Here is a 27,250-nt window from a genome sequence, read left to right as displayed (position 1 = left end):
GCTGCGTGCGAGCACCAAAGAGTTGGGGCCCCATAGTGCGTGTGCAACTCTATCCTGAATTCAGTTCGTTTGCAATAAAGGTATCTTTCCCTCACCCCAACCTCTTATTTTTGAAACTGCTGTGCTACAAGTCATCTCACATCCTTTAGGGGACAAAAAAGAAAAGTACAGCCACACAAATGAGCACATACAGTGCCATGTACCCAAGAGTCTAGTAAACAGGGTGTGACAGGGCGGAGGCGAACGTAGGCAAGGTGGGAACAGCAGAGGAGACGAATCTACTTTGCATCCTCCTCCAGCTGCTGATGTCATATGAAGCTTCAAAACAGAGACCTAATTCATTTTTGCAAGACATGTCCCTATGCGTATGTTACAGGGGAGGAAGATTCTGAAGTGACAGGGGAGCAAAATCTTCAGCAGACTAAGAGTACATAAAAAATATACCCCCTAACTAACCATACCAGGAGAACAATTAGCTTTAAGGGTAAAATTCCAGGGTGGCTATTTATAAACCACAAGCCTATTTACATGGTAAGATGAAATTGCTAAAGGTACATGGTTGCTAGGAATGGCATCAGGATCCGGGCATTTGTAAGGAAGGCACCAGTTTTCACCACTGTGAAAATGTGCAAACAAATCACCACCCCAAGTCCTCTCTGCCTGACCCCACCCCGACACTCTATCCCTGGCAGGGCTTGTCAGTTCCCAGGGAGAGCCCTGGAGGGTGCATCACTGCAACTTAAAATGCAAGCTATCTGTCCAAAAATCTTTGCATTTTTCATCCAGCCTAAGTAAAGAAGGAGGGGAGAAAGTTCTTAATGGAGAAGAACAAGTAGAATCAATCCCCAGGCTTGCCATTGATAGATCATCACTGAAAGCTGCCCTCCTGGTCCCCTGTGAAGATGACCTAACCTCTCTCTGATGGTGGATGGTTGGAGAGGACAAACATGGGTATCAGACCCAAAGGTTAGCAAATCCTTAATAAGATTAACGAACTCTAAAGCATTTTGAAACTTATTTTGAAGAAACCATGGAAGCTCCGGAGAAGCACAAGTGTCATGAATCTAAAAAGCGCCAGAGCTGCCAAGAAGCGAGCCACCCAGGCCCCACTGAGACTGCCCATGTCAGGGTGAGGGACAGCTGTTCATGGCAAGGTCAGGCTGCATCAAGGGAGTCGAGTCAGGGGCCAAAATTCAAGAGGGGAATGACATATCAGTTTTGCAGTTTTGCTTTGTTTGGGGAAAAGGGAGACCAGAACCTGGAGAGTTCTAGAAATGGAATAGAAGATGCCAAAGAGCTGGAAGGCCTCGGACAAGACACAATGGAGAGAGTGAGAATCTCCTCAAAAGTCTGGGGAATCAGACTCACTGTGGAGCATCCCCCACAAGGCCCTGCAGATAGGCAGCATGCGAGGCAAGGAGCAGCCCACTGCTAATCGCAGCCATCCCAAGTCCTGGCCTCAGGGTCAGCGTCAGAGGTCAGTAGGATCCAGAACTGGATGCAGGGGCGAAGGGGATGAGTTTCCAAAGCTCCTTCCCGAATTCCAAGACTATCGCGACCTTACCCAATTTCTGGATTTTTTAAAACCTTCACATGAAACATAACATGGTCTCCTGCTTCCTTTTTAACCCCCACCTCATTTGAGGTTTGCTGTTTATTCTTCTAAATACAGAGCTCCAGAAGTTTCAGAAGGAAAACTGCAACTCTAAAGGAAATCCAGTTTCAAAACCCTTTTAGAATGTCCCAAATGGGCAAACCTATAGAGACCCAAAGTAGAAGAACAGTTGCTTGGGCCTCAGGGAGAGCTGTGAGGGAACGGGGAGGGGTGATGGCCAACAGGGATGGGGTTCTTAGATGTGGTGAGTCCTCTAAAATTATACCATGGTGATGGTCACATGACTCTGTAAATGCACTAGAAACCAGCAAATTGTACGCTTTAAATGGGTGCAGTTTATGGTATGTAAGTTGTATCACAACAAAGCCATTAAAAAAAAAAATAAAAATAAACAAAATTCTTTTGGGATGGGCTCCAGAGTCATCTTCCTCATCCTGCTCATCCTCAGGACAGCTCTCCGTGCCACCACTTCATGCCACCAGCCATCCTCATACATCTTACTTGTTCCTTTCCGATGGGAAGACTGAATGCTAAGAAAGCTTCTCCCTCCACCGGAAGTCAGACCCCACATGAAACTCTCCTGCCTCTTCCTCATTCCAAGAGCTGACGCAGTTCCTCACCGAGGCTGTCAACTGCACAGTGACAGCCACATGGACAAACTGCCTTTTCCTGACTGACACGGGGTCAAGTCAAGGGCTGGGGAAAGACCCAGTGGTGTCAAACACCCCCAAGAACCTGGCAGATGGCTCTGAGCCTCTTGAGGCATCGCTGACACCCCAACTGCTGTCACAGAGTCCTCGGTAAGAGGAGCCGAACCACAGAGGCCCGGGCAGAGAGGTCTTCTGGGCCCACAGATGATCAACTGCTCAGGCCAGACAGGAAGATCTGGGGTCGATGCTGAGGAACCTCAGACCCGCTCGACCCATGACCTCTGGGGAAGGAACTCACGAACGAGGCAGGGCACCGTTCCACTGATGACAAATGTGTTCTTGGAACGTGGCACCACACCCTGAACTCTCCCCGAGACAGAAGGCCGCATACTCTGGCACTGACCAGAGCCCTGTTTTAGACCGCAAGGTGTATTTTTAGAACGCATGGGAAAGTTCCGTGCAATTCTCACGTGGCCCCCAAACAGGCACCTTGGAACATCGGACCCGCTGCACGGCCACTGGGGCCCGGAAACCATTCAAAGCCCCGTAGGACAGTCATAGCTTTCAAAAAACACCTTTGGCCATGTTCTCAAATATACCAAACTTGGGGGGGGAGCAGCTAATGAAATTAATTCAACTCAATTACATTACGTGGCTCGCTTATCAGCAAAGACCTTCCTTCCCACTTGGCCTGCATCAACAGCAAGCCCAGGATCAGAAAATTGCATAGATGTATACGTTTCTGTATAAAACCCCACGCACATGCACACATGCGCGCGCGCACACACACACACACACACACACACACAGGTGTGTATACTTTGGAGAGCTCAGCTCAGCTCAGCTCCATCTGGCCTGAGGAACAAGCCTGGAAACCAAAGGAAATGCAGTTAAAAGACACTACCCAGAGTTGTTCAGAAGAGAAAGGCAGGTGACTTACTTTTTTCATCACTTACCTGAAGCCCTGGCTGCTCCCAAAACAGCGGAACGGAGCCTCTGATCTGGACAAAAGAGGACACTCCATCATCCATGTAAATCGTCTGCACCACAAGGGAACAGAAAGGGAAAGTATTCCTCAATGAGACTGAATGTTCTGGGGCCGGGTAATGGGATCCGGCCGCCTGAGACCCGACACCGGCCAGAATGAAGGGCAGACAGTGGCCTTCTGCGCGCCCCGCTCCCCTGGCCGGTGTGGCCTCCTGTCGCCTGACCCGCAGGCCAGCCCCGTGTGCTCACGGGCATGCTGGCGGCTGACCAGCCTTGGCCGAGTCTGGAGCAGGCCCCAGGCCTCCCGGGGATGTGCCACCACTTGCCACCAATAAACACAGCCTTACCCAGCTCCCCAGAAAGCCTGGCAATGCCTCCCCGCACCCCATTTCAGGAACAGAAGCAAATGTGCTCTGGAGTTGAACTAAGACTTTCCTTAGAGCCCACTATTTTCACCTGGTCAACTAGGTAAGGAGCAGAGCGCCCCTGGAAAAGGATGGGTGAAATGAATAAGCTACTGCCAAAGGACCGAGGTGGCCCCGCTTATCACTGACACCATAAGGATGACTCAAGACACAAGCAACTGGTAGTTGCTCCTGGCCCATGTTCTCCAACCTGCCACGAAGTCAACACACACAGCACAGCTTCCACATGCTTCCAGGATGGGAGCACAGGCCTGGAAGCAGAGCATACTTACCCACTGAAGATCGGAGCTCTGTCCCCACTGCACGCAAGGTTACTTCAGAGCGAACCAGCTCATCTGCCTGCAGATGCCCCCCCCCACCCCACCCCCAACACTGTAGTGCAAGAGAGTGTTAAGGGGACAAAAGTCCTGAGACTTTTGCAGTCCTGAGCATCACAGGGGGAGGCTGTGGCAATTATCAGATGCACTGCCCTTTATCTGAGTAATTCTACTCTGGCCTGGCAGGGCCAACCTGGGCAACGCTGCTGATCCTTTCCATTTCTTACCAGCCTGCTCCTTTACAGGGTAGCTTTCCATGCGGCTAGATCACGCTCAGATCACACATGCATTAGTAATTCTGCAGCAGAGGACCTGAGCGTCAGACCCACAGCTCCCTGGGACAGCAGGAATTATGGGAGCCTGGTAGCTCTTGTAGTTGAGCTGAACTCCTCTCTGGGAAAAGCACTGGATTAGGAACTTGTCTGTTTCCAGATATGGACTACCAACAAATTTGCTACCCCTATTTTCTACTGGAAAAAACAAAGAAACAAAAACAGAAGAAAGAAGATTGCTTAAACCAATGGAGGCATCACTGCCTACAGTGAGATTAAGAGCATACAGGTCCAGGGGCACCTGGATGGTTCAGTTGGTTAAGTGTCTGCCTTGGCCTCGGGTCATGATCTCAAGGTCCTGGGATCAAGCCCCACATCAGGCTCCTTGCTCAGCAGGGAGCCTGCTTCTCCCTCTGCTTATGCTATCTCTCTGCCTCTGTCAATAAATAGATAAAATCTTGAGAGAGAGAGAGAGAGAGAGAGAATATACAGGTTCAGATTACTGAGAAAGAAACCAATTTAGCTAACATTTCTCTATAAGGACAGCCCTAACAGTGCCAGGACCTGATTTAAGCCATGAAACTATTACCCTTCACTTTAACACGGCTAAACAAGCTATTTCCAGCATTAGATCACACTCCTCTTGAGCTGTTAACTTGGCATAGACAGAACCAGCCTGAGAAAACACCCACCCAGCCACCCACCCTCCAGACCCCAACCCAGAACAGGAAGAAATGAGGCTTCTGAAGTTCTCCTGGCATGAAGATATTCCAGTTGTGTCCCATTCACCATCAGGACCACCTTCTTCATTGCCATAGTAACAAGACAAGGCTGACCAATCACCAGCAGTGGATTTGGGGTGCTTTCCTTTCTGAGCTAAAGAACATAGGTTTTAATACTGCTGACAGGCTTGATGCCTCATCTCATAGATGTGATTTTCACCAAGGGCCTCTAGATCCCAGGGGGAGGAGAGGAGGGTGTACTAGGAAAGTTGGTCAGCACATGCACTGAGACACCTGCCGGCTCCCACATGCCCTGTAGGGTGACCCTAGACGCATTCTTTAGCCACTTCTGGCCTCAGTTTCCCTCTCTCCACAGAGTTACTGTCACCTGGTCCCAGGGAGGAGTAAATGAGTAATGAGGGAATGTGATCCAGGGCAGTGGCTCATTGCTCTGCAGGCCAGGAGAGCACTGCCCAGGAGTGCGGATGAGACCCCTGCAGAGGACTGATGGACCAGGCAGGGGGCAGAGCACGGAGGGGGTGGGGTGGTGGTGGTGAGCAGGGCTTAGGCTGTGGGGAGCAGAATGAAGGCACACAAGTGGTGGTAGGGAGTCGACCATAGCTGAGCAGTGGCCAGGGCCACACCAGGCCAGGCCCAGGACACCTGGTCTTGGCAATTCTGAGTGACCCTTTGATGGAGTAGTAGGAGCAGAAACCCAACAATCCTCAAGAGAAAGGAAGCAACCTTGCAGATGCTCCTTTATCTGAAAGGCTTTTGCTCAACTTCCATTTCCAGGTGAGATATTTGCAAACCAGTGCTCTCCAAGTTTGCTGCATTCTTTGGAGGACACACAGTCATCCCAACCTTCCTGGATTAATCAGTGGCCTTATCTTCAAAAGCCAAATATTTTTCATCTGTTTTTTTTCTTTAGTAGACCAAAGGGACTTTCTTGGTTTTGTTTTTCTGCATGGTGAGTCACAGCTGCCGAGCAATCCCACCAGGTATGACTCACAGCAGAGCCGAAAGGACTCCTGGTTTCTTCCCAGGAAGACTTAGATGTGGTCCACACCTGTACGCATGCATGTGCCATACACACACCATACACACACACACACACAAAATACCACCCAAACAGGCACTCACACACCACACAAGTGCACACACCTGTGCATGCACACAATGACCCCCGCTCCCCCAGACACACATACTTATACACTACACATGCACGCACATGCCTTGGAGAAGAAAGCTGGTTCATTCCTCTTAGGAAAAATGTTAAAGCAAGGCAGAGTGGGTGGTGCTGAAAGCACCTCCCTTTTCTGGCTCCCTGAACATTTAGTTTAAGAGAGGCCCTGCCTCGGGGGCCAGTCTGCTCTCTGGCTAGTCCCACCATTTGCAAAGGAGTAGAGTGTGGCAATTCATCAGCCACCTTCGTGCATGTAGTGAAGGATTTCCACTCCCACGTGGCCACAGGCTTGGGTCTGAAGAGCCTCGCTTCCGTGGCAGGGGCATAGGCCAGACGTGACCTATGGGCAACCGCCAAGAGGAGCCAAGCAGACCCAGCTAAGGCTCCTTCCTGCCGCCGCTCAACACTAATTGCTGCCAAGACGCTGCCTGCCCCTCCCTGGTGAGGGGCCCATGTTTCAAAGCCTGCCACTTTTTTTAAATGTCAGGTCACAGAGCAGGCAACAGCATGCTACCTGAAAGAACCAGCCCCACTGTGCCTACTGTATCACTCTGATTCAAAGGCCCGGAGATGCAATGTTTAATCTGCCATCACCATGAGCAAAGACACCACGACCGTGGGGAGGTGCACCGTACCCTGTAACACTGTCCTGACCCAGGCCAGTCTCTGTCCCACAGATGCAAGGCAGCAGAATGTGCCTGGCTTTCCAGAACCCTATCAGATCACCGCAGGCCCTAATGGGCCAACTTCAACAGGGTTACAGCAGCTTGCCCCAATGGTACCTGTGTGCTCCCCTTCCCAAGCTGCCCCTGAGCTGAGCAGATGCCTGCAGGCTGAACAGCCTTCCCAGGCGCCAAAACCCAGAAGTCCCTTCACCAGCAGGTCGTGGTGGGGCCGGGGTTGGTGGGAGAAGGCATAGCTGTGCTTGGCAGGAACACTGGTTAAGGATATATTCCACTTAGGAAAAGATTGTGTTAAAATAAACAACTGAGAGCAACCTAAGCATTTCTATTGCTAAAAGGGCTGTAAACAAAACATTCCATGATTGCAGAGGCAGACAGCAAATGGCTCTCTTGTACAAGTGAGAGCAACACGAGTGTCTTGCTTCTCCGGGGGAGCAGCTGCTTTCCTTTGGCCATGGCTGCTCATCCTGCCTCTGAAAAGGGGATGACGCTCCTGCGGTAGACACTGCCTGGAGCTGGCTTCAGGAAGCGGCTGACCCCCATCAGGGCTGTGCTGGCTCCCTAGGGGACTGTCAGGGTGTCCTGGGCAGGATGCTCTCCTAGGGAGGCGTACGCGGGCACTGCTCCCATCAACAGCATCTGTGCCTTCCTCTCCCTCCCTGGCTTCCCCGCCTGGCACTGGTTGCGTCTGCCACCCTGCCTTCACTTGCTCTGTGGGCTTTCCCAGCTCTCTGCAGGCAGGACCCCTGCCGCTGAGCACGACTATGGGAAGCGCGCCCAGGATCCTGAAGCTGCCTGTCCTGCTCCTGCTGCTTCCCTGACTGGGCAGGCTGACACCCAAACCCAGCCAAGGGGCTCCAAGTTGGCTCTCTTGTTGCCAACGAGAACACCACGGGAGTGGGCTCTGGGAACTGACTCCTCCCCACCCCTGGTGGGGGCCTTCCTCGCCACCACCCCCCCTTCTGGCCCCCACACCATGGTGGTCACAGTCTGAGGGTTCCCCGAAGGCATGGATCACCCCGGGAGAGCATGCAGGGCTATTGGGAGTAGCCCCACAAAGAACTGCTTTGGGTGCAAGGCCACCATGCCCCCTCCCCACCTCCCACCCTGTTACATGTCCCATAAACACAAAATTGCCATGGGCTCAAGTAGCCCTGTGTTGGTCACAGCTGCCTGCCATCTCTGGGCGGACAGCAGACAGGGCGCCCGGCTGCCTGCCTGCTCATCTGCTGCTTCTGGAGCAAGGTTGGGTAGAGGGTTTCATCAGGAAAACCTCTGATCCAGAGGCCAGAGAGGAAAAGGGAGAGAAAACATGAACTAGGAGGACCATACAGGCTTCGTGAACCAAGAAACCGCTCCCCAGGCCTGAGAAGGGAGGCAGGTAGAGGCTATTTAAGTAGCACAGGCTGTAGGCTCTGGAAGCCAGAGGGCAGGCCAGTGGTGTCTCTAAGGCCTTGCTGGGCTGGCCACGGGGCAACAAGGTCTCTGTCCCAGAGGCCAAGCAACTGGGCACGTGGGACAAATGCCAGTCACCAGGCACACACACAGATGAAATAATCAGAGCAAAGTCCCCAGCCTTCATCTGTAGAAAAATGGGAAAAGGGCAGTATCAGGATTTTTCATAAAGCTAAAGGTACTGCATTTAAAGGACTGTCCTTCAACACTGAATGATGTCTCTATCAGAGGGTTCAACTGTGTGCCCCAAGAAGATATGCTGACGTCCTAATCCCCAGCACCTGGGAGTGTGACCTTATTTGGAGACAGTCACGGCAGACCCGGTTAAGATGGGACATACTGGAGAGGGTGGGTCTCCTGTCAAAGAGGAGAGGACACCTCACCTCACCACGTGAAGGTGAGGCAGAGATGGGAGGGCTGCAACAAGGTAGGGGTGGTGGCCAGAACTGGAAAGGGCAGGAAGGATCCTTCTCTAGAGGCTCAGAGGGAGCATGGTCCTGCCAACACCCAGATTTCAGACCTTCTTCGGCCTCCAGCACCATAAGACAATAAACTCTAGTTGTTTTAAGCCCCCGTCGGTGGCACTTTGTTCTAGCAGCCTATGATTTCAGCATTAAAATGCCCAAATCACTCAGGAACTACAGTGATAGGCAGGGCAGGTGCTTTTCTGATGACTTGGTAAGATACAATAGACAAAACCCCAATTTAAAAAAAATGGTTGAAACTCAAAATTCTGAGGAACACCGAACAAGAAGAGCAAATAAGGGACTATCTGCCCGAGGGCCGGACGGAGAGCGAGGCAGGGGCCAAGCTCCAGGGCTGCCAATGAAAACCTCTTCAATCTGATTCAGTTAGCAGGTTCAGGGGTCTGAGTATTTTGATTTGCACCAATATGCTTTGCACCTCTGGCCCCCAGTTCCTGGCACAAGACTCAGCCCATGGCAGGTGATACACAATAAAGATCTGTTGAATGCACTGATTCAAAGGCTCAGAACACAAGGCTAAGCATTCGGATGGGCAGTGGTGATGCTGGCGGGCCATGCAAACAAAAGAAAGTACTTTTCATCGTGCGGACATGAGCAAGAAAAAAAGAAACTGTCTTCCATCTAGGGGCCACATTTTCTCTGACATTTTTCACCAGATATTATTTATATCCAGGAGTGCGGACAGAATGAATAGAAGTCCTAGGCAAGAAGCTGCCCCTGCTGCTCCTCTCAAAGCTCCTGTTTCAATGTGCTCCCTCTCAGCATCTGACTCCAGAGGACCTTCTCACCTTAAGCCCAAGCAGGTGGCAGCCCACACATAGAAAGCAGGTGCTCAAATCTGTGCTGAATTAAACTGGCTCAAGTCCTGGTAGAAAACACCTCTCACAGCTGCAGGAAGGAGAGGATGCAAAGCCACTTCGCTACTAAATAAACACAGGCTGTTTGCAGGCTGACACCCACAGCCACGCTGCACCTGTGCCTTTCATGGGGCTTGCCTTTCTTATAATTTATTTCACCTGTTAGTCTCCAAGGTGGCATTATCCTACAGATTTGCAACCTGGAGAGGAAAAAACCAGTGTAAGACAGCATTTCTGGAAATGAGAACAGAATTTAGGGGGGAAAAAATCAATGAGATTAAGCAGACGGTTATATTCATGGAAGCCGAAAGCAAGTACCGCCTAACATGCAGATTTTGCAACTCCCAGGTGCTAGGACAGGCTTCGGTTGATTTAGAATGAAAAATTGTTTCTCCTCTCATCCTTGTTTTATTGATCTACTTTTTGTCTTAAGAAGATTTTCCAACCCTGCTGGTTCATCCATTGCCTGTGCTTTCAAACAACTGCCACCCTTTATGATTCTGGCAAAATTCCTGCTTCCATTTAGCTGTCAGTATTGCCCCAGCAAATGTGAATCAAGAAAGATACCCCAGGCAAACTGAAGGCCACATTTGCAGGTAAAGCCCCAGTGATTCACTGGTTTCCAATCAGAGGAAGGAGCCACGATCACCAGAAACAACCTCTAATACGCCTAGGCCTCTTCTGCCCCAAACAGAAATGCACCATACACGGTGGCCATGTCCCCTCGGAACCACGGGGTGCCACCGACCCCCGCCTGGGCACTGACCTGCTCAGTCTCCACAAAGTTGGACACGTGGCCATCGTCGTTCACGCCGCGGGTGTGGAAGCGAGCACCGGCACGCTCGCAGCTGATGCGGGAGATGAGGCAGGCCTTGGCCTGCTTGTGCGAGGCATACACGGTGCGGATGGACACCACGCCGCAGATGACCTTCAGCAGCCAGTCGCAGCAGCTCACCTGGTGCTGCCTCAGGGGAGCGTGCAGCAGCTGGTTCCTGCAAAATAGAGCCCCACGGCGACAGGGTCACTGCACGTCCTCCAGGAACCCCTGGGCCTGAGCACGTGGAGAGGGGCAGGTGCACCCGGCCCAGGATGGGGTGAAGGTGCCCCTGGTGGACTCAGGGCTCCGGGCACGGGGCCAGGGCGGTTCACACGTGCTTCTGAGACACATACGCACCCCCACACACACCCAGCAAGCAGCAGTGGGGAAGGGGTCCTTTCCAAAACCACTGCGGGCATCAGAATCAGCGAATGGAAGCCCTACGAGGAGGGCGAGCCAACCACCACCTTCCAGGGAATGTCGGAGGGGCCTCCCTTTATACTCCTGGCCTTCACATCTTAAAATCAGAAATCCTATCAGTAAAAAATTTAATCACAGGCTTTGTAATTGAATAACTGATAAAAATAATCATGAAATATAGACATGCTTATTTAAAGGGGTACATATCCCATGAGGTATAGCCTATCCCAAGTAGGAAGCAATCCAGTATAAAAAAGGATGAGACAAGGGGCACTTGGGTGGCTCAATCCATTATCTGGGAGTCCTGGGATCCAGCCTTGTGCTGGGCTCCCTGCTCAGCGGGGAATCTGCTTCTCCCTCTGTCTGCCCCTCTCCCCTGCTTGTGGATGCTCTCTCTCAAATAAATTTTTTTTTTTTTTCAAAAAGGATGAGGGATGCCTGGGTGGCTCAGTGGTTGAGTGTCTGACTTCAGCTCAGGGCGTAATCCCGGGTCCAGGGATTGAGTCCCACATCAGGCTCCCTGCGAGGAGCCTGCTTTTCCCTCTGTCTCTTGTGAATAAATAAATTCTTAAAAAAAAAAAAAAAAAAGGATGAGATGAAAATAAGAGCAACAAAAGTTCCAGTCTATTGTCCCCATATCCAGTGGGTTGTTCTGAGGCTCTGGGAATCCCTGGGGTCCATGAGGAGGATAAAAGCCAGCATTTATCAAGTGCACTGAGCACCATTCTAAGTGCTTTGGGATGGATTAACTCACTTCATCCTCCAAAGGCCCTCTGTGAAAGGTATTATCATTCAGCCATCTTAAAGAAACTGAGGCACAGAGAAGTACAGGACTCGCCCAAGGTCTTGGAGCCAATAAGCCTCAGCGAGGAGCTGGGAGCCTGAGCTCTTCATTGGCCCTGCCAGCTGCAGGCCTGCGTCCTCTCTCAGTGAAGGTCCCATAGGTACAGCCGCACCTGTGCTGGCCACCACCTTCTCTGGCTCCCTCTCAGCTTCCCCAACACCCACTCGACCTTATTCAGCCCAAGCTGCCACTCTGGGAAGTGAGGCCTCAGAGGGGTGCCGGGACCCCTGACACTACAGGCCCAGCTCCACTCGGGAGCTCAGGGGACCCAAGCAGCAGTCGCTTCCTAGGCCTCTCCAAGGAGCTCAGGGAGGCAGGAACCTTCCCAGAAGGCTCTCTCCCACAGGGTATTAAGCAAATCTAGATCACAATGCCCTATTTGTTTAAAAAAGGCAGCACTGTTGCTGCCCTAGAGCCTTCCTTAGAGATAGCAGCCTTCTCTCATTTCTTCAGGAGTGTTCTGGGAGCCCTGATGTCTCAGGTGGCTTCTCCAAGCAGCAAGGTTCCCAGGGCCTCAGGCCAGCTGCCCCCACCGTGAGCATGACCACCTGTACCTGGTCACTGGGTGCTGAGAGATCCCACCGCTCCGGGAGCAGCCACGTGAGGCCCCCTCCCGAGCTCTCCTAGCCGCTGTGCTTGTCTGCCTGAAAAATGATGATCATGGAGCCCTGCTTTACAAGAATGCATTTTCCTCTTCTGAATCACTCTCTAAAATTCAGAGGATGAACCAGCTTTAGTAACAAACTAAATCTGCATATGGTATCAAGGCAAAGCCTCTGGAATATTCCAGCCTTCCAGCCACAAGGCTGAGGCCACGGCCAGTCAGCAGGGGTCAGGCAAAGGAGATTTTTGCCAAACTGTCAACGCTATATCCCTGTTTGTAGCCACACTGGCCTGACGCTCTGTAGGAGGACAGCTCTTCTCCCCAGAGGAAGAGACCCAGATCTATAAAGGAAAACCACTTTGAGTTTCCTCCCAGGCTTTCATTATACCGGGAAGCAATTATCCGTGGGGTCAATTACCAGCCTAGAAAAACAACTTCAAACCACCGCGCACTCTCCCTCATTCACCAGCTGCATCCAGTGCTGACCCCATCTGACTCCACAAGTGGGCCCAGACCTGGCACACAGTACCCCAAATGGTGGGTTTAAGCGATCAAGCCCATGACCACTTGGTCGGGGCCGACTCAGCTGTGGTCAATTCCCTGGGCGCTGCCCAAACACCACGCCCTGGAGTATGGTGTGGCCCGGAGGCCTTGGCACACCCCCCACCCCCACCCAAGAGCTGCTGCATCTTCTCAGTTCAAGATACGGTCTGGTGGCCACTCAGGGCTTCCCCCTTCCCAAGCCCCTCTCAGCCTCCACCCTGTGAACCTGCACCCTTACTGCTGTTCTCTGTGGGGCTCACATCTCCAGCCACCGAACTGGCCCGAGGCCCAACAGGAGCAGTCACAATGGTGCCGGGGCCATCCAGTTCCCCAGGCCCCCCCTATGGTCCTCCGATGTTGCCCAGGAATGGTACAGCTTCGGAGACCTCTCGCCTCTCCTTGCCTGACAGTCCCTGTTGGAAGTGGCTCTGCGGCCTTCGCACAAATAGACCTCATAACCCCCAGCCCTTGCATCTCTGAATTCAGCTGACTTCAGGAGCATCTGCACCCGCTGGTCCCTGCAAAAGGAATCAGTGATTCACAGAAGCACCATCCTCTGGACCTGTTCCTCTGAGCGTGGGCCTCAAACCAGCAGGACAGGAGCCACCATCAACACCTCCCTGGAAATGCTGAGTCTGACCCCCCACCTCCCGGCCCCTCAGACCTGCTTAATCAGAATCTGCATTTTAACAAGATCAGCAGGAGAGTCACAGGTGTTTTCAAGTTTAAGTACAATACTGCCCAAAAAACTCAACAAAACCAGCCGGCCCAAGAGGACTGGGGGGGGGGACGGTTGCCGAGGCACAGCGCAGGATATGGTGAAGCCTCTCTCTCCAAGCAGAAGTCAGGCAGGGGTGGGGGGCCCGAAGCATCAAGGAAAAAACATTTATCCAGTGAAGGAGCCCTATGACTTTCTGTGTTTGGGCAAGGGGAGGGAGGCAGCTGCAAATAAAGGATGTAAATAAGCCTCACTGGCCCTGTCTTAGGGCTGGAGAACCGGGGTGGCTGCAAAGAGCCAGCACTGCAATTCTAAGAACATCCAGTAGATGAGGCATATTGGAGCAATTTCTACAGCACGATTTTCATCACACTGGCTTCTGACTCACTTCTCACATGTCTCCTGGCAAATCCGAGGGGAACAGCAATTGACAACACAGGCCTGGCACTGGTCTGTGTAAATCACCGCGCCACCCCTCCCCACCACGACTTGCCAGGGTCGTGAGCCTCAGGGTCCAGAAAGAGCAATAGATAATTTACATATTTAATTCAGTCATCCACACCTAGCTACATCCATGAAGGAGCACTCGAATAAACCCTAAACATAACAGAAATCCAGGCACCTCTGTCTGGGCTTCAGGACATGTCTTATCACATGACCACACATCACTTTGGCAGGCTGACTCAGTTTCCCTATTTGTTGGAGGAGCTGGTTTGGCTTGGTGATTAACAGTGTGGGATCTGGAGCCAAAATGCCTGGGTTCGAGTTCCTTCACTTGTTCAAGCCTCAGTCTCCTTATCTGTAAAATGGGCATAACAAACAGACCCTCCCTTATGGGTTACTATGAGGATTCTGAGTTATTACCTGCAGGAAACTTAGAACATGAGCACCTTATAAGCATCAGTGGTAAATGTATGTGCACCAGAGGGTAACCAGGATTGCTGAGAGGACCACAGAAGCACTGGGCACAGCCAGGTACTTAGGAAGCACCTGGCAGATGTTGGCTCTTATGCTCTCTACTTAGGGAGAGTTTCTTTCCTAAATCTACAGTAGACCTATTTGAACCCCTTCCCTGGGCTCAGGAGTGGGGATGGGGCTTTGATATTTTTCTCACTGTGCTGAGAACGATTGGGCTCTCAGAGGTAGCCCAGGATCCTAGGGATGATGTAAAGCGGAGAGCAAGGACACAGGTGCCAATCAGAGCCTACCCTCCACATGACCCAAGGGGGACGGAGGTGGGGGACAGGGGGCAAGAGACGACCCCGGGCCCTCACCAAAAGAAGGAGCTCCCCCATTCGTAGCTGTCATGGCCCTGCTTCTGCGCCCGGACGGTGAGGTCGAAGCTAGACCCATCATTGGGCCACGAGAAGTAGAAGACACCCGAGTTGAGGATTTTCCTCAAGGCTACGAGGCGGTCCTCCTCCTTGGCCTCCTCCTGTAGAGGGTAGAAGTCGGTGGCGGTGATCTTGTAGATTTCAGCCTCTGGAATTCTGCCCACGGATGTGCAGCCTGTCACCAGAACCAGGAAGCTCAGGGAGGCCCCGCCTGGAAGGGAAACAGGAGGGCTTAGGACCACATCGGGCTGGCGGTAGAACAGGCCACAGCCGCACAGGGGACGGGCGCCCACGTTTCCACTGCAACCACATGGCTGTGTTTGCTCCCTCACAGCCCGGGAATCTCTGTCACCTGAGCCTAAAGCCAGGTGCCTGGTTCTCAGAAGGTAGCCTCTGACCACCACCACCACCACCTGGGAGCCCACTGGAAATGCGAATTTCTGGTCCCATCCAGACCGCTGGACCAGGAGTCGCTGGACCAGCCACCTGGGCTTTCACAAGCATCCAGATCATTCTGCTGCCCACTAGCCAGAGGATCACTGGCCTGGAACCTTGCGGGCCCCATGGCCTCTCCTTCAATCTGCTACCCCAAAGCCTCACAAGTGCGCCCTCTCCACAAATCCTCAGGCAGCACCTGGCTCAGGGCCCCCGGGTGGGGTCAGTCCTCCAAGCTCAGTCACTGGAGTCGCCTCTCAAAGTTGCCTGATGGAGGACCTCCCTCTCTGCATGTGTCCTCCCACAATCCCACCTCCCCCAGGACTGAAAGGGGAACTCCCCCAGGGCCGACCACCCGATTCCTCCCCACCCCTGGTCCAGCAGCTCTCACGGGCTGTCCTCTGTGGCATCTCAAATGTGCCACATGCCCTCGCACCCCTGAGCCTTTACCCACGATGTTGTCTCTGCCTGGGATGCCCCACCACCATCTGTCCATCAACGCCTTCCCCACTCGCCTGCCCTGCCTCCAGCAGAGTCACAAGCCTGCCCGGGGTTCATCAGGACCACCCATAGCTCAGTCCCTCCTCTCCAGGACAGTTCCTCTCCACCCTTGGGAAGCATTCCCTGTTCTCCCAAGACATTGTTATGTGCCCTCCTACATGCCAACAGCATCCCTGTTAGCCCTCACATATGCAAAGCTAACAACCTCCTTCCCATCTGTGTCCCCAGTAGATTGGGGGTTCCTTAGGGGCAGGACTCTGGTTCACTGTTAAATCCCAGCAAGGCACATGGCAAACGTTGGATGACTACATCCCACATAAGCCAGCAAGAGGGCAGCTCAAGCCTCCCCACTTCCTGTGAAAGGGTTACCCATACCGATGCTCACCTGATTGCCAGGAGAACGAGACACCCCTCTCCGGGGACCCCACCAAACCTTCTGTTCTGCACCCCCCCACTGCACAGCAGGCCCCTGGCACACAAAGGTGCTAATAAACACACACCGGTGAGTCACAGGTACATGGCAAGGCTCTGCTCTGGGGACACCAGGGACGATGCCCCCCTCTATTTCAGGAGAGGGCCTGAGATGTAACTTGGGTGACCAACTGGCCTTCAGGGTGGCCTTCAGAACAGGCCTTCTGCATGGTTCTGGTCCAGAGGAGATTCTTCTCACCCTGCTGAGGTTTAAAGGACCTGTTCCCAGCAAGATCTACTCCAAATGGTCAGAAGTCACTATCTGGAGCCATGGTGGTCAATGTTTTAGATCTCTGGACATTCTGATAAAAGACCCTTAAGGCCCACAGCTCATTGTGTGGCCCCCACTCCCTCCTCACGCTTTATAGAAAGAAGAGTGCTGCTCAGGGCCAGGCAGGACACATCTGGGTTTTGTTTTTTTTTTTTAAGATGCCTTCCTCTGATAACTAGGTCACCACTCCTACCATGTTTGCTGGGGGGACCTACAGGGTGACCATGCTCACTCATACCCACCTCCCCAGGCAGCTTATCAGGAAACTACTTTAAAGCTACATAAGGATAAGGCAGTTATGCTGTGGACAGTGATAGGTATCGGGGGCTGGATTTTGTAAGGATAAGTATCATTTTTTGAAGACAGGTGAGGTTTGTGTGGGCTTGACATCCTCGAATTATAGCCTCACAAATACAATTATTCCCATAGCCTGTGCTAGAATCAATGCCCAGGCATCCCATCTGCCTCTTTGGATGTGCTCAGTGCAGGGAAAGCAGAGTTCAAGAACATTCAGAGGTGGGCAGCCCCAATGGCCTAGCGGTTTAGTGCCGCCTTCAACCTGGGGTGTGATCCTGGAGAACCAGGATCGAGTCCTATGTCAGGTTCCCTGCATGGAGCCTGCTTCTCCCTCTGCCTGTGTCTCTGCCTCTCTCTCTCTCTCTCTGTGTGTGTCTGTCATGAATAAATAAATTAATTAAAAACAAAAACAAAAAAAAGAAGAGTCAGAGGCATGGCCAGGGGACAGTCCCTGTGGTCCAGGCTAGGAGCCCAAGAATGGATTCTGTAGAGAGTGGGTTCAAGGAGAGGCACGGAAAACTATGTCTCTCTACCCAAGCTGTGGAGTGGATTTCTAGCACCACTTCCTCAACAGCTTCTGCGTGGGGGGACCGAGTCCCTGGCAAGAGTCCCAGTGGCTTTGAAGACAGTAGGCATTTCCTGTGCAGGGCAGTGGCTTGGGGTAGGTTCAGATAGGTGACTGCAGCAGGCATGAAAAGGCTCTTACACTAAATGAGAATTCAAGCTCCTGAGTCCTGGGATGAGGGGGCTCAGGAGAGGGCACAGGTGAATTAACAACAACAACAAAAAGCCACTGTAGGAGCACATGGAAACCCAGCAGATTAATGACAGTGGATTTTCAGGGCAGTGCTTACCAGGCACCAGGCACTGTTCTATGAACTTTGCCTCAGCAACCCCATGGAGGTAGGACCACTTTTAGCCCCATTTTACAGAGAGGCAGATGGAGGCACAGAGAGGTTAAGAAGCCTACTCAAGGTGACACAGAAGAGGAACTGGAATTTGAAGCCCCTTCTGGGCTCTACCACCTGGGCAAGTTACTCAGGCCAAGTCTGCTTCCAGAGCTGGTGCTCTGGCCCATATCCTTGCTGATGGAGCACCAATGTGCCTAACGATGGTCCCATCTTACACACAAGGGAATAGTCTGCCCAAGTGTACGGCTAGTCTCTATTGGCCCCACAACGCACACGTGGGTCCCACTCCCCAACTCCATCGGGCCCCAAGGTCTCCAATCTCATGGACTTAACTGTCTCACTAGGGATGTGCGTGGCTAATGCACCACTCAGTCCTTTGGAAACTGACACAAGTTCCCTCAATAGTTTAAGTGGTTGTGAATAATATATTTTCCAGCACATACCAAATGTTGACATGTAAAAATGAAAGTGTTGTAGGCCTCTTTACCATCACCCAGTGGATTCTAGGCTCTGATTTCATAAAGGAACGCACAAACAAGTTAAGTTCTTCACTAACAGATGGGATTGTCCTTGCATTTCCATCCCACATCCACCCAGGATTTCATCCTAATGTCACATATTTCATGCTTCTGCGTCTCATATTGATCACATTGTGTGGCAGTTTGATCCTAGTGCTCAAAGTGTTTGAAAGACTTTGGCTTGAGTTATCACTGCGATGATTTTTAGTACAAAATCAGTTGAACGATGTAAACAAAATGCTTTGCTAAATCGTGCTTTAACATAAAAAAAAAAAAGATTTGTTGGGAAGGTGGATGGGACCTCCGGTTCATCAAAGAATAAATATCATTTATTAACGGAATGAAACCAGCTTCTATACCACTTTTAGTTCTGTTTTTCATTTTTGTAGATGGGAACACTAAGAAACCACGTTCACATGAAGACATCGATGGCAAAGAAAGGGCTACAATATAGAATGTTGTCTATACACGCTTCAAAGTCCTTCTGAGCTACTTGATTTAAAAAAAAATCACAGGGGTGCTTGGGTGTCTCAGGGGTTGAGCGTCTGCCTTTGGCCCAGGGCGTGATCCCAGGGTCCCGGGAGGGAGTCCCACATCTGGCTCCCCGCAGGGAGCCTGCTTCTCCCTCTATATCTCTGCCTCTCTCTGTGTGTTTCTCAGGAATAAATAAAATCTCAAAAAAGAATCACAAAATCTATCCATACAGTTATTATTAATGCTGTCAGCTGACAGTTCACTGAAATTCTCCCTCAGTTTTGTAGAAAGCAAACAACTGGCTAGCACCCGACTGGTAAGTCGACTGTCACCCAGTCACTGAGTGACCTGCTTCCTCGGCAGCGCCGACAACAATTGTGGGAACTGGACCTTTGTTTGGCATCTGTAGGCATTTGCCTCCCAGAGCCACACACCATGATGCAATTCTGGGGGGAGAGGTAAGATGGAAGATGGGTGGTTGGGGAAGGGACAGAGGAGGATGAGAAGCAGGCCCCTGAGCACAGGGATGTTCTTAGACCAAAGAGGGGAGGACCCAGAAACCGCCTTAGCACTGACCACATCTGAGTGCCGTGGAAGTCTCTTGGCCCCAGAGGAACTGTGCTAGGCAGAGGGCCCTCCAGGAGGGGGACCTGGCCCCAATCAGCTGGCGTGTGGCTCCCTGTCACCCCAGTGTTAACACAACTCTACCTACCCAATCTTGTCTAGAACCCTCGGATGTGCTCCATGTACTACAGGTTCTAAGGAAAGGGCCCTTGTTCCAGCCAAGCACCAGACTATTGCTATTAGTGTTGGTGGTGGTAGTAGGGAGTCCATGCCCCCTGGCCTACCTGTCAGTATGGTGTTGGCTTGCGATACCAGCAGAAAAGGTGTCTCTAGAGGATAATGGGGCTGGTGGGACTCACCTGCCACAGGTGTGTGAGATGTCCCTTTGGGTGCCCACCTTGCACACAGGACCTAGACTTTAGGGTCAGTTTTCTCCCAGCCAAGAAGTACGCCAGGCCTGGGGGGAGGCAGGGCAGGGGGAAAGTCTCAGAAGTCATTAGTCGAGGCTGAGTCCAGGGGTGTGAAATCAGTAAGGATCTTAGCAAGGGAAAGACAAAACTCAAACTTGCTTTTTGGCTTCAGAAGGTGAGGCTCTGGACTCAGCACGTCTCCACCAGGCTTTGGGGCCTCTGGCCAGTCTCCTACCCTCTCTGGGCCTTGGAGAATGAAGCACTTGATGGCTTCTATGTCCCTTCCAGCCCAGAGGATCTCTGGTTCCAGGGCTCTGGCCAAAGATAGAGCACACCTGGGTCAGAGGTTGCTGGCTGCAGTCAGGTGAGGTGACAGGGAAGGCAAGCAATGGGTCACAGGCCAAAAAGACACACCAGAGCCAGAAGGGCTGACATACATGGGGACGCAGACACCCCTCCAGAGGGCAGGAGGCTCACGGTCCAGACAACTCCTGCAGTCTGAGCAAGCGGGGCGGAGGAATGGAAGTCAGCCACGCCAAAGTGTATGGATTAGTGGGGACAGGGTTTCAGTTTGGGAAGATGAAAAAACTTCTAGAGACAGACGGAGGTGATGGGTGTACAACAATATGAATGTCCTTAATGCCACCAAATTGTCCACTCTAAACTGGTTAAAATGGTAAATTTTGTCCTCTCTATATTCCCCCCCATACACAAAAACCTCAGAGACCTTGAGTCAATTTAGAAATTCTCTCCCTCCAGAGGGCTGCCTTCAAAACCCAACTCCAAGGCACAGCTGCCCCAAACCCCCTGACCCTGCAGTAACGGGGTCCGTGTCTTATCTAGCTGTGACCATTGTCATCTGGCTGGGAAGGGCTGGGGCTGGAATCACGATGAGTCATGCGTAGACACAATGCCGTTTGTGCAGGGACAATGCTGGGTGTGTTCTCACTGCTGAGCCTCTTTCTTTCCCTGCGTTGGCATTTCTTTGTTTGCTGAGCCTTGGAGTTTGCTCCCTAGCCAGGTCTGTGCCAATCTCAGCCCTGTGGTACCTACAGACCACTGTGTCTACCCTGTTTGGACAGGACACCCTCATACTTTGAAGCTGTAGACAAAAGACTTAGGAGCTCTAGGCTTTCCCACTCACGGAGTGGAGGGTCCTCAAGGCTTCCCCCCACCAACAAACTCAGAACTCTAAACACCCTGCATTCACGTGGCATAGCTTCAAGGATCTCTTTCACCCTCCCTTTCTAGAACATGAAAGTGGTGTTGGCATCGGTGTGCTGGCAGCCGGCACCAGCTCATGTGAGCCAGCGGTGCACATCTTTCCCCAACTCTGCACTCAGCCTGAAATCCGCCCCGGGTGGGTCAGCTACCCCACAGAAACTGGCAAACATGACACATTAGGGCTTTTTCCCCCCAGAGAGCTGGATGTCAAATATTTACCAGCACACTACTGGATTTAGGTAATAAATTATTCTAGGAATGATGAAGGCCACATCATTTCAAGACTCTCTAGAGAATACTGCATACCCGGAATCTCAAGACGGAAGACTATCAAATTTCCCACTCCAGAGACTTCATTTTCATTTCATTTTCCCACCCAGAAGGGAGCCCTCCACTGGCCTACGCAGATGAACCATTCACCGGGAGTCAGCAACCTGACTTCCACCCCACACCTACTTCTCCCAGAGAGACCCCTCTGCAGGCCAGCCCCCTCCCACTTAGTACCCATGTTCAGACCATGTTTATTCTCCCCTACAAATCTCTTAAGAGTTATGTAATATAGAGATGAGGCAGTTTTCCTGGTTTTGCAGGTGGGAATACGGCCCTAGAGAAATTACGAAGTATAGATGGGGAGTCTATTATGAAGCTGGAACTAGAATCTAGAAGGGCCGTCCCGTACAGCTTTACAGCCTGTGCACTACATAACTCCAGAAGACACAATCCATTACAGACTCACTGTATTCCACCCTTGAGGTTCTGAAGCAGGGAGGCCATGAGAGCTTAGGTTAAAAGGGAGTTAAATCCCTATAATCATTGGGATACATTCTTTCTACTGCTACACTCTCACTTTCTGTGCTTTGTATCCTGTATGCATCAGGAAACCAGACTCCCTCGCTAATTGTGGGGGCTCCCCCCCCTTCTTGCTGGCATTTCAGGGAGGAAGGAGGGACTTACAGTCTCCATGAAAACCTAGGAACCTGGGATAAAACTTGTATGCAATTTTTGTTCACGTTTCTTAATTTCTTTTCTAACATTAAAAAAAAAAACTGTCTTCACTTAGGTAGGTTGAAATTGAACAACCTGCCCCATGTTATAAGCCTGAGGGGAAGTCTCTTTCTTTGTACAGAGATCTTCAGCCTAAAAAAAAGTCAAAGGGGATGCCCATCCCTAACTCGGGCTGCCTATCTTGGTAACAACCCCCAATTGGTATTTCACTCGGCACCGCCCAACAGCCCTACACCGGGAGAAGAAAACATGATAGTTCTGGGTTAGGGACTTGGAGCAGGAAAAGAAAATAAAGTTAAAGCCAAGCACTTCATCACGCAGCCGAAGGGGATTTGAGAAACTCCATGATAAGGCCCAATCCTTCTATCCTTCAGATACCCTAGGCCCTTTCAGGAATGCGTTGAAGACAAGCCAAATAATCCTGACATTCCAAAACTCAGAGGTCATCCTTACCCCCTCGGAGAGCTTTGGCAGCCCACCCTGGAAGAGCCACTCTGGCAGGCAGGGCTGGGGGCACTCAGAGGACATGAGAAACAGTGGTTGGGGACCTGACGATCCTCAATGCTAGGAGCATGGCCCTGTGTGCAAACTCACTCCTAGGGCAGGGGCAGGGGGGTGGCATAGAAGAGAGCAGGGCCTTGCCTGGGGCAGCTCTAGCTGTGGTCACCTCTCTCCACATCCTGCCCTGGGACGATTCTGCAGAAGCTTGCCCTGACCGTGGGCCAAACACCCCACAGACACGCTGGCCCACTCTGACAATATTTCTCAGGGGGGCTGCTGCCCTTCCCCGTTAAAAGCAACTCCCCATGGCTGATCTCAGATCATAGTCCAGGAAAAAAACATTTTCCTCTGGGATGATGGAAAGGTACTGCTCTTCCTATCCTTGGAAGCTCAAACTTTTCTGCCCCTTTTCAAGACAGAACAGCCTGGTGGTTGAAAACAACCCCAGGTGCCAGAAGGCACGAGTTTAAAACCCAGGTCACCATTTGAGAACTCCCTGACCTTGGCCGAGTTCTGGCCCTGTGCTAAATCCAGGCCCTGGTCACATGCAAAATGCATCAATGATTTATGTCGGAGAAAAACACTGCCAGTTATAACTGTAAGATGTCAACAACTGTAACACATCCTACCAGCCAAGATGCTACAATGTAAAAAATATATATATATATATATATATCACAGAATAGACCAAATATAGCACTTAAGGTAAAGCAGGACAGTAACAGGCACCTGCCTCTCACTTTGGGAGAACCGAGTTAATACATCAAAACAGGGTCTGGCACAGAGGAGGCGGTATGGAAGGTTAGCTGGCATCCTCACATCATCGTCTGGAAGCATGGGCCACAGGAATTTTTCATAACCTCATTAAAATCACGGTGGGGAAAGTCCTACAGCAAATCCCTGGCAGGCAGCACGTTTTTCAGGGGAAAAGCAAGCATATGGAGGCGGCTCGATCTGGGTTTGAATCCTAGCTACTCTTCTCACCGGAGGCGATTACTTTGATTCTCTGAGCCTGTTTTTGTTACTATCAACAGTGGGCAAGACACAATATCCTATTGGCTTATCTTTAGGATTAAATACGTTAATGTATACCTAGCCCCGGGCACAAAACAGACATGAACAGATGAATCTTGTCATCTGGGTACTGAGTGCTTTTCCTACACACTAGCTGGAAACGATCCGTGGAATCATCACAGATCAGGAGACACCATCCCGCGAAAGAGAAGACCCAGAAAAGTAGTGTCGAACACCAGTATTCTGTTGGCTTAACAAATCGTGTCTGTGAACACAGCTGGTGTGGGAGACGAGGAGCCCTACCACGCTCGGCCCGGTAACAGCCGTGTGCTGAGTCTGGTCAGCTCACAGCCGTTCTCACTTTGAGAAGCGATGGATGAGGGATGTCACCTGTGCTCCGGCCCCCAATGTCCCTGGACACACTGGGTGGGGCCAACCCACATGAGGTGGCTGAGACAGGAGGGGAATGGTGGTGCAGCCCACAAGCACCCCAAGGCTCCGGTGAGGTCCGGGGCGCAGAGGGGACAAGGCAAGGGGCCCCGCCAGAAGGCTGCGACCCCCAATAGCAGCCCAGCCGACAGCTCAGCCCCGAGGGTCCCATATGAGCAAGGACACCTGCTTGTTCCTGTGAGTTCTCAGCCTTTTCAAAGTCAGACTATGTGGCCCCTTTTCTGCATGCACTTTCCCTTCCTCTCGCTCACACCCCATCCTTGGTGTCCGACGGCAGGTGCTCGGGGGCTCTTCTCTCCTTGCCAATGTGCTCTGTCCCGGCTCTTCTCCCAAGCCACCCAGTGAGTCCGGGGGCTTCTGACCTCCCACATCCACCCCTTCTAGAGCACGGATCTCCTGTAAACAACAAACAGCTCCCTGGGTGGCCCCTCCCAGATCTGACTTTGGAAAAACTCAGGTCCTGGAGGGCAAATAATGAAGGTGAGCTTTCTTTGCACACATTCTCCTCCTCCACCAGCACAGACAGGTGAGAACCAGGCTGCGTTCATTCACCTTGACCTCCTCCCTGGCATGGAGGAGCAGGCTCAGCCAAATAAAGGAACATTTTAAAAGATCAGAACAGCTAAAATAAAACGCCTAAATCTGGCAGCCTTTCCAAACGAACACAAGAGAAGCTCTGCCCGGCGCCCTGAAAGTCTAGCATCAGACGTTCTGACAGCTGCTGTTTTGCCGGAACCGGTGGGTACTCACCAGATCTCAACCTGAGCTCCCCCAAGCAGCCGTAAGCATCCGTGAGCTTCCCATACTGGCCCTTAATGACCTCCTTCTCTTCCGGAGCTGGGGGAGAAACACATCACAGACAACATCAGCCCGGGGCTCCTGTTGAGTTCATTCACCGCAGCCTTCCAATCTGGCTCCCCACCCACTCGAAAAAGAAAACGCAGAGACAAAAGCTCGGCCTCGAGTAACGTGTGTGGAGGTTTTATGATCAGCGAATCACCAGGCTGCAGAGATTTAGACCTTCCCACAAAAAGCTTGCTCTCTGGAAGCGCCCACAGCTCCCTGGGGGCTGGGGAGAGTGAGGAGAGTCCCCAGCTAGGCTGCCGGGAGGTGCTGGGGTTCCAGCCAGGAGCAGGTGCCGCAGGCCCGGCCCCGTATACAGGCTCAGAAACAGGAGTGAGTCATCGCTGCCCGATGGGGTGGACCTTCCTTCCTAAATATTGTTCAGTGGGGGCTCGGCCCGCAAGTGCCCACCTGCCTGCAGGGACCTGCTGACCCACAGGGGAGGCTGCACAGAAGACGCACGTGCTGCTGGTACCCCGGCCTGGGCCCAAGGCGGCTCCCCGCAAGCTGCAGGAGCAGAGCCCCTGAGGTCTTCAGCATTCGCCACCAGTGCCCAGGATAAGACACAGCCTTGGGTGGAAGCAAAAGAAGATAGCAGACCCGACAGACGGAAAGATCCTTCGGAGCTGGGAGCCCTTGACCTGCAAGGACACCAGAGACCCATCTGGCATGGAGGGTGGCAGGGCCCTTGGATCCTTCCTCTGATGAATGTTTCTATATTCAGAGAATGAAATATCAATCCAATATCAACTCAAATAAGGGGCCCGCAGACACCATTAGGGAGGCTTACTAGGTAAGCAGTCACTCTGCCTCTGAATTACTGTGATAGATGGGCTCTTTACCTGGGGTGACAGAGGGAGGCCCAGCAGACACGGCCACTCCACGGGAGAGGGTTTGGGGGAATCGGTATGACCTCTGCAACTGTGCGCAAATTTCTGGATGTATTTTTTTTATGGGGCTGAGAGCCGCTGTTTTGCTCAGAATCGCAAAGGAGTTAGTGACGCTGAAGAGGTTAACAACCAGTTTACTAAGTCACATTTCCCACCCCCTCCCCCATACTCAGAGGAATTGTTTGGATTGATTAGAATTTGTTAGGGGGGCCAGGGGGCATAACCTAAAGCTAATTATGAGCAGGACTGGGGGGACAGTCCCACCTACTCCCTCACCCGGGTTCAGAGAAGGGGCAGCCGCAGGGTGCGTGAGTCACCTGCTGCTGTGGTGACAAATGACCAGACCCACTGGCTCAAAACAACACACAATCGTGCATTGACAACTGTGCAGGTCAGAAGTCTCTGAAATGGGTTTTACTAGGTTAAAATCAATGTTGGCAGGATTGCATTCCTCTGGAAGCTCTAGGAAAGAACCTGTTTCCTGGCACTCCCCAGCATCTCCAGCCCATCTGCATCCCTGGGCTCCTGGCCGCTGCCCATCCTCTTCAAAGCCGGCGACGGCCTCACTCTGGCCTCTTCTCCCACCTTTTCTTCTCATTCTCTCTTTCTCTCCTGCTTCCTTCCTCTCTCTTTTTTAAAAAGATTTTTATTTATTTGAGAGAGAGAGCAAGAGAGAGCAGACAGGGGCAGGGCAGAGGGAGAGGGAGGAGCAGGCTCCCCGCTGAGCCCAACATGGGGCTCAATCCCAAGGACCCTGGGATCATGACCTGAGCTGCAATCAGATGCTTAAGCAACTGAGCCACCCAGGCACCCACCCGCCCTTTTAAAGGCCCCTGTGAGTACCCTGGGCCCACCCAGGTAACCCAGGACAATCTCCACATCTCAAGCCCCTTCACTAAATCAAATCTGCAAAGTCCCCTTTGCCATATAAGGTAACAGTCACAGGGACTACAGATGAGGATGCTGATATCTAAGGGGCCCCCAGGTGGCTCTAACCCATTTCTCAGAGGCCATAGGCCTCTGGCTCCCACACTGATGATGGGTGAGGGGGACGAGGTAGCTTCTCCATTCCCTGCATCTGCACCTGGCTGCGCAACGAACACCACCCTCTGCCCAGAGGTGATGGCAAGTTCACTGCCAAGGGCCAGACACTGCGTCCTGTGCCTACAGAGTCCTCTGGAAATGGGCCTGCTCGCTGCTCTAGGACAGGTAAATCCTGTGAAATCCTAACCCTGCAGGCCACAGGCCGTCCAGACTGGGGTCTCCTGCACACAGGTGCTGTAGGCAGGGCCAGGATCCTGGCCCTCATCTCAAGACACACATTGATTAAGCAAGAGAATAATTCTGACACACAAAAGATATATATGTCAGCCCTCGGAGCTTTACAAAGCCTTCACACAGAATCCTGAAGCCTTAGTATCACCCGGTTCTCATTTTGTTAACCAACAACAAGGAGGCCTTTGTATATTCATTTACCTCTGCAAATCATCCTGAGAAAATAAAATAAAACATCCAGGAAACTGCTCACTGAAGTGCT

General features: G+C 51.9%; 1 protein-coding gene across 1 annotated transcript in view; it reads right to left on the bottom strand.

The window, feature by feature from the left end:
* SYNJ2 (synaptojanin 2) overlaps positions 1–27,250 on the bottom strand; it is a 98,664-nt gene that overhangs the window by 49,447 nt on the left and 21,967 nt on the right. Inside the window, 4 exon segments of the mRNA XM_041744518.1 lie at positions 3,222–3,305; positions 10,421–10,646; positions 14,875–15,145; positions 24,731–24,817. Coding sequence (XP_041600452.1) covers positions 3,222–3,305; positions 10,421–10,646; positions 14,875–15,145; positions 24,731–24,817 — 668 coding nt within the window.

The sequence above is a fragment of the Vulpes lagopus genome, chromosome 2 (assembly GCF_018345385.1).
Source record: "Vulpes lagopus strain Blue_001 chromosome 2, ASM1834538v1, whole genome shotgun sequence".
In the NCBI taxonomy this organism is placed as follows: Eukaryota; Metazoa; Chordata; class Mammalia; order Carnivora; family Canidae; genus Vulpes; species Vulpes lagopus.
Note: the sequence above shows the minus strand (reverse complement) of the source record. Positions and strands in the feature narration are given on the sequence as shown.